Below are 13,186 nucleotides of genomic sequence, written 5' to 3'. Positions count from 1 at the left end.
ACAGAGGGAAGGACAGCGGAGCTCACACAGCAGGCTGCAGTGCTTCTGAGCGTTTCTGGACCAGAAGTTCTCCTCGCAGAGAGAGGGACACAGTAGACAGCAGGCATCATGGAGCCCCGGTCGGGCCCTGCAAGCAGGAGGCATGTCCCCTGGAACAGGCTCCTCCTGGCAGGTGAGAGGGGACGATTTTCAGGGAGTGGGCAGAGACTGGAGAACAAGAGACTGGCTGGTGTCTGGGGGAGACAGGGCTCTGAGAGGGGACACAGGGCTTGTGTTCACACCTGAGCGCAGAGGACAGGGGAGGGTGGGGGGCTCAGCCACAGGAGACTCTCCATGAACTAGAGCTGGTGAGGGGTGGGAAGACCTCAACTGCTGTAGGTTTCATGAGTTATTCTTCACTGAGCAGTAATTGTTGAAAACTGATGACAATAATAAAAGTTTATTGTGTCAGTACAGAAAAACAACCAGAACAGTAAACTTTGTCCTTACCCGCACCCTTAGAAACTGACAAATAAACAGCAGGCTGTGGAATTCCTGGGAACTCTCCTTCCTTCATCCCCAGGTACTAATGTCTGGAGCCTGGTCCTGGCCCTGGGTTTCAAGCAGGATCAGACAAGCCCCTGCCCTCACGGAGCCCACGCCCTGTGGGGAGGAAGACAGACAAGCAGAGAGATCAAGAGTGTGCTGGCAGGTGCTACAGGCGTCACGCAGGAAAGGGAGCGGAGAAGGGTCAGCAAGTGAGCATGGAAGGTCTTTACAGGTTCCTCTCTTCCCAGGACACACAGGAAACCTTTCCCTTCTCACCTGCGAACTGCAGCTCCTCCTGACACCGGTTCTGGGTCTCTGTCCCTGAAAACAGATGCCAGGCTGGTGACACTCGAAAGTGGAGGTCAGGTCCCCTCTCCAGTCATTGCTAATCTGACTCCTTTCTCTCCTCCAGAGTCAGTGTGACCTTCAGGCGGGGAGTGAATGCAATCTTCTCAGATATTTGAGAACAACAGGAAGACCCCGGGCATCCAGCTGGGTTTCGGTCTCACAGGAACAATTACAGCATTTCTAAGGTGACACCTGGGGGTTCGAAGTCTTCATGAAGCTCCACAGGTGATTCCCACGCACCGTGGGGAAGACGTCCCTGTGACAACGTTCCTCATGCACCCCCCACCCCCAGGCTCCTCCTCTGAAGGGAAAAGCCAGAAGGGGATGACAGAGGGCTGTCGGGGAGGCTGAGTGTGCATCTGATCCAGAGCAGTAGGGACCTCGGGCCCAGACACCCCAAGGTTGTGCTTTTCCAGACAAGGGTGTGTGTGTGTGCCTGTGTGTGTGTATAGATGTGTGCGTATGTAGGTGTCTGTGTGTAGCTGTGTGTGCACGTATGTGTGTGTGGAGTGTGTGTATGTAGATGTGTGTGTGTGTGTGTGTGTGTGTGTAGGTGGAGAATCACTGCTGTAGAAAGCAGGGGACTCAGCAGAATTCAGGGAATAGAAATACAGACAGAGGGGGACGGGGGAGGGGGACCACCAGGGAGGGAAGGAGGAGAGGGGAGGCAGAGGGCGGGGCCTGGGCAGAGACCCCGCCCCGGGCCACGTGACCCAGCGACGTGCTCCTGCCCCCGGAGGAGGCCCAGCACACAGAGCGAAGGACAGCAGAGCTCACACAGCAGGCTGCAGTGCTTCTGAGCGTTTCTGGACCAGAAGTTCTCCTCGCAGAGAGAGGGACACAGCAGACAGCAGGCACCATGGAGCCCCCGTCGGGCCCTGCAAGCAGGAGGCATGTCCCCTGGAACAGGCTCCTCCTGGCAGGTGAGAGGGGACGATTTTCAGGGAGTGGGCAGAGACTGGAGAACAAGAGACTGGCTGGTGTCTGGGGGAGACAGGGCTCTGAGAGGGGACAGAGGGCTTGTGTTCAGACCTGAGCGCAGAGGACAGGGGGAGGGTGGGGGGCTCAGCCACAGGAGACTCTCCATGAACTAGAGCTGGTGAGGGGTGGGAAGACCTCACCTGCTGTAGGTTTCATGAGTTATTCTTCACTGAGCAGTAATTGTTGAAAACTGATGACAATAATAACAGTTTATTGTGTCAGTACAGAAAAAGACAACCAGAACAGTAAACTTTGTCCTTACCCGCACCCTTAGAAACTGACAAATAAACACCAGGCTGTGGAATTCCTGGGACTTCTCCTTCCTTCATCCCCAGGTACTAATGTCTGGAGCCTGGTCCTGGCCCTGGGTTTCAAGCAGGATCAGACAAGCCCCTGCCCTCACGGAGCCCAAGCCCTGTGGGGAGGAAGACAGACAAGCAGAGAGATCGAGAGTGTGCTGGCAGGTGCTACAGGCGTCACGCAGGAAAGGGAGCGGAGAAGGGTCAGCAAGTGAGCATGGAAGGTCTTTACAGCAGCTGGTCGGGGCGAGGAGCATCTCCCAAGAGGCCCTGAGTGTGAGCAGGCATGTGAGGGCAGCGAGGGAGTGAGCCAGGGGACAGCTGGGGAAACAGAGGAAAAAACGAGCTCAGAGGGGCTGAAGTGATGGGGGTCATGCTGCTGACCTTGAACCACACACACATACATGCACACACACCCACACCAAGGCTGAGGGATGAAGAGACCTGCTCAGGACCCAGGGCAGCATTTTCCCATCCCCCACACAGGGCACAATATTAACTGATTTCTCTCTCTTCCCTCCTAGTCTCCCTCTTAACTTTCTGGACCCCGCCCACCACTGCCCAGCTCACTATTGAAACGATGCCCCCCCTTGCTGCAGAAGGGTCGGATGTTCTTCTACTTGCCCACAACGTGGCAAAGAATCCTCTAGGCTATGCCTGGTACAGAGGAGAAAGGGTAGACAACAGCCAGCTAATTGGATCATATAGAGTAGCCACTAACGCAGCTACCAAAGGGCCTGCACACAGCGGACGGGAGACACTTTACCCCAACGGAACCCTGCTGATCCAGAGCGTCACCCAGGAAGACACAGGCTTCTACACGCTGCTCGTTACAAACGATGATTTACAGACAGAAAGACCAACTGGACACCTCCACGTACACCGTGAGTGCCTCCTCTCTGACCTCCGGGTGTTCGGGGCCTGAATTCTGTTCTGACAGACCCGGATGGCGCCTCCATCCCCTCTGCATTGTGTCCCGTGTCAGGGTTTGAACATTCAGTGCAGGGCACACACTGTGGAGACCAACTCCAAAGGGTCAGAAATGCTTTCCAGGAAGCCAGGCCCTGCAGACACTGTGTAGAGAGAAGGATGGTCTGATGAGGGACGCAGCAGATGGAGAGCGCTCTCAGTCCAGCCCCCTGGGCCCCTCCCTGTGACCATGACCCTGAGGAAGACCCTGCAGGACTCAGGGAAGACCCTGGCCTGAGGGCCCCAGGGATCCTCACAGAGAAGCTCAGCCCCAGGAAGTCCCTCCCAGACCCTGTCCCAGGGCTCCTGCCTCCAGTGACCCTGGGAAGCCTGTGCCAAATCTGGAGGCTCCAAGCTGGTCACCAGCCAGGGCTCAGCCCCAAGAGCCACATCCATGCAGGGGCACAGCCTGGTCCTACTCCTGAGACTCGGCATGGACAGCACACAGGTACAAGGTCCCCAGGAATCAACCAAATGCCCTGGGGGACTTGGAGACGCCAGAGAAATCTCAGCACCCCCAGAGAGGAACAGAGGAAGGAAGACACTCCTGGCAGCTCCTCCACCCCAGGGTGCTGCCCAGGGAGCTCTCTCTCGAGGCATGTTGGTGAAAACCAGGAGAGATGCCAGGTGGTCTCTGAATCCACCCTGTTCTGTCCACCACTAAATGCTGCTGCACAATCAACCCCCAAGAAAGCCTGTGCTTCTCCCAGACATAGAGCAGGTGGCCTCACACTCTCTGAGCTCAGGTCCCCATGCATTTGTCCGGCCACACACAAGCCTGCCTTATTCTTTAAAGTCTGGCTGAGAGGCGAAGGAAGCCAATTTTGTTGAAAGATACTTTCAGAGGAGCCAAAAGTATAAGAAAGTGAGAGTGTTAGTCATTCAGTCACGTCCTACTCTTTCCTATTCCATGGACTGTAGCCCACCAGGCTCTTCTGTCCATGCAATTCTCCAGGCAAGAATATTGACTGGGTGGCAATTCCCTTCTCCAGGGGATCTTTCTGACCGGGGATTGAACCCAGGTCTCCTGCACTGGCAGGCAGATTCTTTACTGTCTGAGCCACCAGGGAGGCTCAGGGCAATGTCCTCTCTGTTATCTGCACAGCGGTGCTACCCATACCCGTCATCACCAGCAACAACTCCAAGCCCTGGGAGCACAAGGACACTGTGGTGTTAACATGTGGACCTGAGACTCAGAACACCTCCTACATGTGGTGGATCAGCAATCAGAGCCTCCCCAAGAGCACCAGGCTGAAATTGTCTGAGGACAAGAGGACTCTCACAGTGGTCACCGTCACAAGGAAAGAGAAAGGACCCTATGTGTGTGAAACCCGGAACCCAGTGAGCATCAGCCGCAGTGACCCATTCACCCTGGATGTCCTCTGTGAGTAACCTCTGTTCCTATGTGGCCTGAGCTGCCCACCCAAATGCACACTGCCAGAGGCCAATCCACACCCCTCCCTCTCAGGTCCGAGTACATGGGCCATCACCCCTGGACACCCAGACTGGCCATGACTTCCTGTCCCAGGCAAGCCCAGGCAGGTCCACCTTGAATGAGGACAGGGAGGGGATGGGCTGCTCTGTGTGGGTGGCTGAGGATCACCAGAATATGATGGGAGAAACAAATTAACGTCAGACTCACAATGAGTGAGCATGAAGGACCCAGGGGCCCCAATACAGACCAGGAACTTGCCTTCCCTCTGATTGCACCACGTGTGGCTTTCTGCTCTTTGCTCTAAACGGTCCGATCACCCCACCACTACCCCTCAGACTCCTCTGACCATCCAGAGGGGAACCTCAACCTCTCCTGCCACACAGCCTCTAACCCAGCCACACAGCGCTCCCCGCTTGTCAGTGTGAGGCCCCAGGAATACACCCAGGCTCTCTCTATTCCCAATCACAACATGTACTCTCAGATCCTACATTCTCTGACTGTCCTGGATAGCCCCACAGTCAGAAGATCAAGGTTCCCAGGGCTGATAGCACAGAGCTGTCTAGTACTAGAGTGTTGTCCCAGCAACCAGGCAAGGGTCCCTCTTGTGTGATCTGGGGGTCAGAGGAGATGTGCGATCATCTCTTTCCCGTTGCCACCTGAACAAAGACCCAGGGCCTTCCTCACAGTCATCTTTACAGAGGTCTTGGGCCCCAAGACTGAGGAGGGAGCAAGACCCAGGCCCCTGACCCACTCTCAGCAGTCACCCCTCTGTCTCTCCACAGACCCAGTGGCACGGCCTTCCCTCCAAGTCAGCAACACCACAGTCCCAGAACATGAGGGCCCCGTGGTCCTGACCTGCCTCACAGATGAGACTGGGGTCTCCATACGCTGGCTCTTCAAAGGCCAGAGTCTCCTCCTTGCAGACAGGATGACACTGTCCTCAGACAGCAGCACCCTCACCATAGACCCCGTCAGCAGACAGGACGCCGGGGCTTATCAGTGTGAGGTTTCCAACAGGGGCAACTCCAGCAGAAGTGGCCCCCTAGGGTGAGGGTGACCTGTGAGTGACCACTGTCGCCTCCTGTCTTAGTCGTTCAGTGGTGTCCGACTCTTTGTGACACCATGGACTTGAGCTCACTAGGCTACTCTGTCCATGGGATTTCCCAGGCAAGAATCCTGGAGTGGGTTGCCATTCGCTACTCCAGGGTACGTCCTGACCCAAGGATCGATCCCGTGTCTGCTGCACTGCAGGCAGTCTTCCCGGCTAAGCCTCCAGTGAAGCCCATTTTCACTGGATAAGCTTCTTTTATTAAGTCCACCAACAATTAGCCTATCATCTCATTTCCTTCACTTCAAGCAATTAGAACGTGTGCTGTCTCTCCCCTCCTCATCCCCTGATTTCTCCTGGCCCTCTGCTGTGAAGCCTCGTTGCCAAGACCGCTGGAAGCAGCACTAAAATCAGTACCTGGGACTTCCTGGGCAGTCCAGTGGTTAAGACTCCACCTTCCACTGCAGGGGTTGCTGTGACCTCCTCCAGGGGATCTTCCCCACCCAGGGACTGAATCCGTGTCTGTTATGCCTCCTGATTGGCAGGTGGGATCTTTACCACTGGTGCCTCCTAGGAAGCCCTGGTGAGTCATAAAGCCTAAATCTCCTTTTTCTTATGTGTACAGTGGTGTTTGTTATGCACTTTATAGAGCTTTGTGAATACGCGCTCCGATGAAGGTGGAAATTACAGCAGACATGTTCAGGCAGTAAGTGTCAGGATGTTAGTTCGCACTGTTGTGATTGCAGGCTTGCTGCCACACTCAACTCCAGGTCCCTCCACTTGGCTTTCTTAGTTGCACCTTCGTCTCTACAGTGGAAGTGACACCGTTTCTTCACAGGATGGGCGGTGGTCATGTGTGGTGAGAGCTGGGGGCCTTGAGGACTGTACTTTGTGCAACATAAACTCCTATGGCTGCGTGTTGTCTGTTGGTCGGTTAGGTCTCTGGTTTACAGTGTTCTCACGGTCTCTAGTTGTCACTGAAATCTCTCTGACTGCTGTGTCCATTATTGAAAGTGGGGTGTTGTAGTGTCAGTGTTATGACCGAGCTATTTCTCCCCTCGATGCTGTCCATTTTTGATTCACAAATCTGGTGTTGTTGGGTGCATAATGCTTATAATTGTTCTATTTCCTTGATGGATGGAAACTTTTCTTGATATGCAAGGTCCTAATGTCTCTTGCAGGCTTTTTTGATTTAGAGATGATTATAGCAGAATTCATACAGCCACCACAGTTCTCTTTTTATTGCTATTTGCATAGAATATCTTTTTCCAGCCTTACTTCAACCTTCTATGTTTTTGTATCTAAAGTGAGTCTCTTGAAGAGAGTATGGAGAGGGGTTATAATTTTTATCCATTCTGTCAACCTCTGCCTTTAATTTGAAGGTTGAGGCTATCTATCATTCAAATACTTCCCAATAAGAAAGAGCTTCTGCCATCTAGCTATTTGTTATATGTCTTACATGCTTTATTCATTAATTCCTCTATTACTTCCTCTTTGGTATTTAGATGATTTCCTTTCATATGTGTCATTTTGATTCTGTTCTTCCCCTTTCCAATGTCTTCCAGTTCTTTTCTTAGTTTCTAACTTGAAGATGACAGTTATATCTTAAACACATAACTATCGAGTTGAAATACCAACCAGATCTATGATGTATATTACAAACAAGGTGCTCCTGTGCATCTCCATCGCCTCCATATTACACACTTGTTGTCATATATTTCAGCCGTCCTTGTACAATATATGCCCGTTATATAGATTTATAAACATTGTCTCATGTAATATCTTTGAAATAAAAAACAAAAATGAGCAATTATATAAAAGACAATAATACCGGCTCAGATAAGATAGCTACCTATTGTGTAATTTGACCACTCTTCTCTAGGTTGCCTGTGGCTCTGAGTTACCGTGTAATGTTTGTTCAGTCATCTTAAAGGCTTCCTTTCACACTTCATATATGCTGTGTCTCCAAGGAATGAGTTCCCTCGACTGTTGTTTATCTGGAAAAGTCCTAATTTGAGCTTCATTGAAGGAGAGCTTCTCTGTACATTGCTTCGCCGGTTGACAGTCTTGCTTTTAGGACTTCAGTCGGTCATCCCAACGCCTTCTGATGTGGAATTTGCTTTTCACACTGTTGAAGATCTGCTGCACACGCTGAGTCACTCCTCTCTCGCTGCGTTTTTCACTTCCTCTTTCCCTCGGTCTCTCAACATTTTGACTCTATTGTGTCACAAAGTCTATATCTTGAGTTACCCCTTTTTGGAGTTCCTCAACCATCTCTAATATGTGATCTCATCTACTTTTGGAGGTTTTAAACCATTCATTTTTATATATATTTTTCATTGTTTTTCCCTCTCTCTTCTCCTTCAGGAACTGCCATCCTGCATATGTTTGTCCACCTGATGGAGTTCTGCATAATACTTTGCCTGGAGTCACTATTTGCCTTTTTTTTTTCCCTTTCTACTCCCCAGTCTGAATAACTTCTTTTTTTCTATCTTCGTGTTCACAGATGCTTTCTTCTACCTGCTCAGACGTGCTGAGGAATCGCCCTTCTAAGTTATTGTTTTCACTTCTTATTCTTCAGCTCCAGATTTTCTTCAACCCTGTTTAAATAATTTAACAATGAGGAAGAACACATCTTTCTTGAGAAGCAGGTGCTCCTCAGACCTGACCAATGTGGAGACAGCCATCCCCTCACACTGTGCACTCCAGTGCTTTAGACGTGGACACTGATTATGTGGCTACTGGGTCAATCTCAGACAAGCACCCTAGGAGCAGAAAACCACAAAGAGAGGAGGCTAGTTGTGGACCCTGAGAAGGAAGGCTCATCCCACGGAGCTCTCAGATGGCATCAATCAAGGAACTGGACTTCTCCTCAAGTTTGATGTACTCTCTTCCCTCTCTAGGGGCTTCTCATGTGGAGCTAGTGGTAAAGAACCTGCCTGCCAATGCTAATGCAGGAGACTAAGGGATGCAGGTTTGATCCCTGGGCATCAGGAAGATCCCCTGGAGGAGGAAATGGCAACCCACTCCAGTATTCTTGCCTGGAGAATTCCATGAACAGAGGAGCCATTCCCAATGATCTGGAACCACAGACAAAGGTCATGCTCTTTGGTAGTCAATCCCTCCCTCTTAGGAATCCCACGAGCCTTCCAATCTGGGTGCAAACAGACCAAGTGATATGGGGACAAGCATCCAATGGTCAGTGAATCAATGAGCAGAGTTTACAGCTCACTGAGAAGGTGATGCTGTCCCAGACAAGCAACAGTGTCAGGACAGAGGACGCGGGGTCCCGTCAGTGTGGGGTCTCCTCCCAGTCAGAGTCTGCAGATGTGATCCAGTGCCCCACTGAGCACTATAGTGACCTTCCACACCTCTTCATCTTCCCTTGTAATTTCACTGGAAATGGGTGTGTAATAAATGCAAATCATGAGGACGTGGGTAGTCTCCTTTCGGAGCCTGTAGAAGAATGTGTTTAATTAGTTATGCAAAACTTAGCTAATTTTGTCATAGTTCGGTTATTGTTTGTGAGAATTGTTTGACTGTAGGCAAGGCACTGGATCTTGTGCCTCCGTTTCCCTGTCTGTAAAACTGCAGAAGAAGAGCTGGATCTTAGGGCTGCTGTGAGGTTGTTCACTAGGAAGGGAATGAGATTAAAATTTTCCCTGTAGGTAAAATTCTTACCCACACAGAGTCGGCAGGCAAGAAATGTTCACAGGGGATATTTTGGATTTCAGCGCTGTGGGTTTTGGCTGTAGAGTCAAACAACTCGGTTACATTTCTGTTTCACCTGGTCCTAGCTCTGGGGCCTCCATTCCTTTATTGAAGAACTGTGTGTCTCAAATCTGTGCATGCACAGCGGCAATGACAACCCCTCCCTCGTGGGGATGGAAAGATGAGAAAAAATGGATGTAAAGGATTTCCCACCGTGCCAGTTGCACAGGAGTACCTGGAAACAGTTCATTAATATTATTACTACTAATCAATGTTGGGTGGACTGGAGAGGAACTACCCTCTAAGACCAACAGTTGTGATGGAAACAAAAAATCAGAGGGAGGGGGCATAATGTGAGAAGAAAAGAGTCCTTCAAAGGAAAATGAACAGGACATGGAGATGGCTACAGTGAGAGAATGGAGAGTTAGAGCAAGTCCAAGGTTTCAAATCTGACGAAGAGGGAAATGATGCAGCCTCGTGCAGTGGGAGAGTCAGGAGGACACTGTGATGACAAAACACGCAACCACACAGGCCTCAGAGCATTTCCTTCCTCCTAACCAGGCCCTCTCCCTGTAAGACTCCTCCTGGTATTGCCTCCAGTGAACTCGGACCCCATTTCCCCTCTCTCTTTCTCTTCTGCTTTCAGGGCGAGAAAACGCCCGAGCCCTCGGTGTGGGGGCCATTACTGGCATCGTGATTGGGGTCCTGCTTGTGCTGACGCTGCTGGCTGTCCTGGGGTGTTTCATTTTCCTTCACAGGTACAGTGGCATTTCCAGATGCTGCCCCCGCCCCCAGGTTGACCCTAGTCCTAGAGGAAGGACACCCCATCCTCCAATTTCCGGCCTGGATCTCCAGGACCTCCCCACTTCCCCACGGGTATTCTCTCTCATTCTTCAGTTCCTGCCTCACCAGGTATTGACCTGTGGCAGCTTCCTTAGCACCATCCTCATTTATTTTGTTATTTAGTCGCCAAGTTGTATCCATCTCCTTTGCCACTCCATGAACTCCTCTGTCCATGGAATTTCCCAGGCAAGAATACTGGAGTGGGTTGCTATTTCCTTCCCCAGAGAATCTTCCTGGCCCAGGGATCGAACCTGTGTCCCCTGCATTGGCAGGTGGATTCTTTACCTCTGAGCCACCAGGGAAGGCCCATCTATCAGTTAACACAATTAAGACACCTCCTTGTCCTCGTTCCCTATATGTAGGCTGGCAGGTAGTAAGTACTCAGAAAAAGGTATCTCTTCCTGTATATTTAAATCCACCTACTCTGATGAGGGGCAGTCACAGGGCCAGGACCTGAGGGTCGTCTTCGCCAAGTCCACACTTGGCCAGAGAGTGGAAGTTTGGACAGGCCAGGTGGGGTCAAATGCCCCCACCTGGCAGATGCATTAACAACACCCCTGATGCATGAGACAGAACATCGTGCCAGGTCCGCAGGTGGTGGGATGTCTTTACACTTAAGGTCCAGGTAGATGGAGACAGAGGACAAGGCCACTGTCACATTTCAGCAGCTCCTGGGTGAGGGCAGGTGGCCACAGCAGCGACACTGCCCTCAGTGAGATCCCAGAGTCTCTGGCTGACCGCTTTCCTCCCTATGCACTGGCCCTGCTCTCTCCATAAGCGTGATGAATCCACTCAGACAAAGCTTTGGATGGATGGACGCCTTTCCCAGAGCCTTGGTCCCTTCAGTGGCCACTTTCTCCTGAACCCTATTAGCCTATGGTCCTGCCCCTCTGGACTCAGGGCAGAAATGGCTTCTTAAGGACTTTCCTCAGTGTCCTTACTGGGCCCTCCCCTCCGAAGCAGCCTTGGTGGAGAAAGGAGGTGTCCAGCCCCTGCTTGGACATGGGGATCCTCCTGTCCCGTGTTCTGATAACAAAGCCTTGACCTCCGTCTACACTCCTCACAAATATGCCTGTTTTGTTTTTCTTTCCTAACCCCGGCTGCCTGCACAACAGAGGGAACTGGCCCCCAGCGTCCACCTCAGGTGAGTGTCTGTTCAGCCCAGGACAGCGGGGAGCCCCGGTCAGGCCCTGCCATGTCTGTTCCTGCCTGCCACCCCCAGGGTCTCTGGCCCTTTCTCTGGGGCTTCAGCACAGGGGATCCAATTGGCTAGTCTGCTTTTCCTATGGGTTATCATCCTGGGAGGCTCCCTTGCCCTCACTGGGGCCTGAAATTGCCAGAGGTTCTCTCCCTTGGTGGGGATCTTTCTCCCATGGTTCTCCGGAAGGTGGACATCCAACCTCTCCTAGGAGAATGGGCTAAGCTTCCTCACATGCTCAGTGGTAACTCCTGTCTCCTCCCAGGAGGTGGTCCCTCTGGCAGCTCTGTCTCCCAGGTAAGTACATTCCTTCCTTGTCTCTTCTTCCAGCGTCCCCGCTTCACAAGCTCTGGGCAGGGGGACTGTCCAACCCAGAAGCACTGTGAGACACCCTTCACTCGAGGGTAGTTGAAAGTCACTCAGTCATGTCCAGTCTTTGTGACTCCATGGACTGTAGCCTGCCAGGCTCCTCTGTCCATGGATTTCTCCAGGCAAGAATACTGGAATGAGTTACCATTGCCTTCTCCAGGGGATCTCCCTGACCCAGGGATCGAGCCTCGGTCTCCCACATTGCAGGCAGATTCTTTGCCTTCTGAGCCACCAGGGAAGCTCATCAGAGTAGTTAGAACATGGCAAGTCCCACCAAGCTGGGAGCTGGATGCACTTCAGGGACATGACCACCCACAACCTTATCCAGAGGCTGCTCTGGTCCCCTGACTAGAACTCAGGAGAACCTTGGCGTTCAGCCAGGAAGAGAGAGGGCACTGGATCATCCGTCAGGGGAGCTAGGCTAACAAGGGTGGGAAACAGAGCCCAGATAGGATTTGGGGTCGGGGTTCCAGGCTTGGAGATGGCTGGTCGGGAGAAATGACTCTCTTTCCCTCTCCTCTGATGCCCACTTCCTCCATGCCCAGGCCTCCCTACCTGATGCCAGGCCACCAGCTCCCATCTACCAGGTGAGTGTGGGGATCCAAGTTCTGGTTCCATAGCCCAGAAGGCAAAGGAAGTGCCCCCTGCACACCTGGCTGTGTTTGGAGGTCCAAGAAATAGCAGGAAAGATGGAGAGGGGATGAAGGGGAGGTGGGTCTGGACCAAAAACCTCTGACACGAACAGACCCTGGGTAACCCGGGGCTGGGAAGTCCCTGGGAAGTCATCTAAGAAGGTTACATGAGCTGGAAGGCATCGGTTTTCTTTTGCAGGAATTACTACACCCCGACACAGACGTTTACTGTGATATCAGCCACAAAGCAGATGCGGGTCCTTAGTTCCTCCAGACACGTCTCCTTACGGACTGTGTGAAAGAGCTTACCTGAGACCCAAGACCCGAGTGAGGTCAAGAGGAAGAGCCTGAGGCAGAGAACCAGCTCTGAGATCTGAGGCTATTCAGGAACCTGGGCCCAGGCTCAGGGTCCTCCTGGATTCCTGGCAACACTGACAGGCTGCCCTGAAGCCTAGATGGACCAGAACTCAGGCTGCAATTCCCACAGTGGGGGGAGGTTCAGCAGGGCAAGTGACTGGTCCTGTGACCCACGGTGGACCACCAGAGAGATCTGAATCAAGAGCACTTTCCTTCCCCTGGTTGCAAAATATACTGCCCTTGGGTCTTGTCCAGCAAGAAATTCACCTGAATCTCTGCTCTGGTCTCTCCATGGTTGCTCAGGGAAAGTATTAGCTCTAGTTACCTGACCTCCCCATCTATTCCCTGGGGGAAAGGAAGGGGAAGATTCTGAGAATGGAGGGAGGGGGCATGCTAACAGGAAAGGAGGGTCACCAGACCCTTGGCAGCCACATGGGCACTCGGCAGTCCTCACACTGCCCTGGGGTC

At 52.2% G+C, this 13,186-nt stretch overlaps 1 protein-coding gene across 20 annotated transcripts; it reads left to right on the top strand.

The window, feature by feature from the left end:
- On the top strand, window positions 1–12,984 carry LOC147353942 (cell adhesion molecule CEACAM1-like). 20 transcript variants are annotated; one of them, XR_015146136.1, is made up of 11 exons: window positions 1–172; window positions 563–737; window positions 941–1,799; window positions 2,681–3,040; window positions 4,231–4,509; window positions 6,076–6,191; window positions 9,966–10,077; window positions 11,278–11,306; window positions 11,626–11,657; window positions 12,275–12,316; window positions 12,561–12,984. XR_015146136.1 is itself a non-coding variant. In XM_086352839.1 (10 exons), exons 3-10 carry the CDS (start codon window positions 1,736–1,738, stop codon window positions 12,624–12,626), a joined length of 984 nt encoding a protein of 327 aa, XP_086208965.1. In that variant the 5' UTR covers window positions 3–172; window positions 563–737; window positions 941–1,735; the 3' UTR covers window positions 12,627–12,984. The 20 variants fall into 20 exon arrangements, 8 of the variants coding, with proteins under 8 accessions (XP_086208962.1, XP_086208965.1, XP_086208966.1 ...); XM_086352839.1 differs by lacking the exon at window positions 6,076–6,191 and having other exon boundaries at window positions 3–172; XR_015146135.1 differs by lacking the exons at window positions 1–172; window positions 563–737 and adding an exon at window positions 2,132–2,192 and having other exon boundaries at window positions 1,625–1,799.
- The last annotated feature ends 202 nt before the right edge of the window (window positions 12,985–13,186 follow it).

The sequence above is a fragment of the Bos grunniens genome, chromosome 18 (assembly GCF_055505025.1).
Source record: "Bos grunniens cultivar Pamir isolate PY7600 chromosome 18, Bosgru_T2T1.0, whole genome shotgun sequence".
NCBI classification, from domain to species: Eukaryota; Metazoa; Chordata; class Mammalia; order Artiodactyla; family Bovidae; genus Bos; species Bos grunniens.
This window is presented reverse-complemented; position numbering and strand designations above follow the sequence as displayed.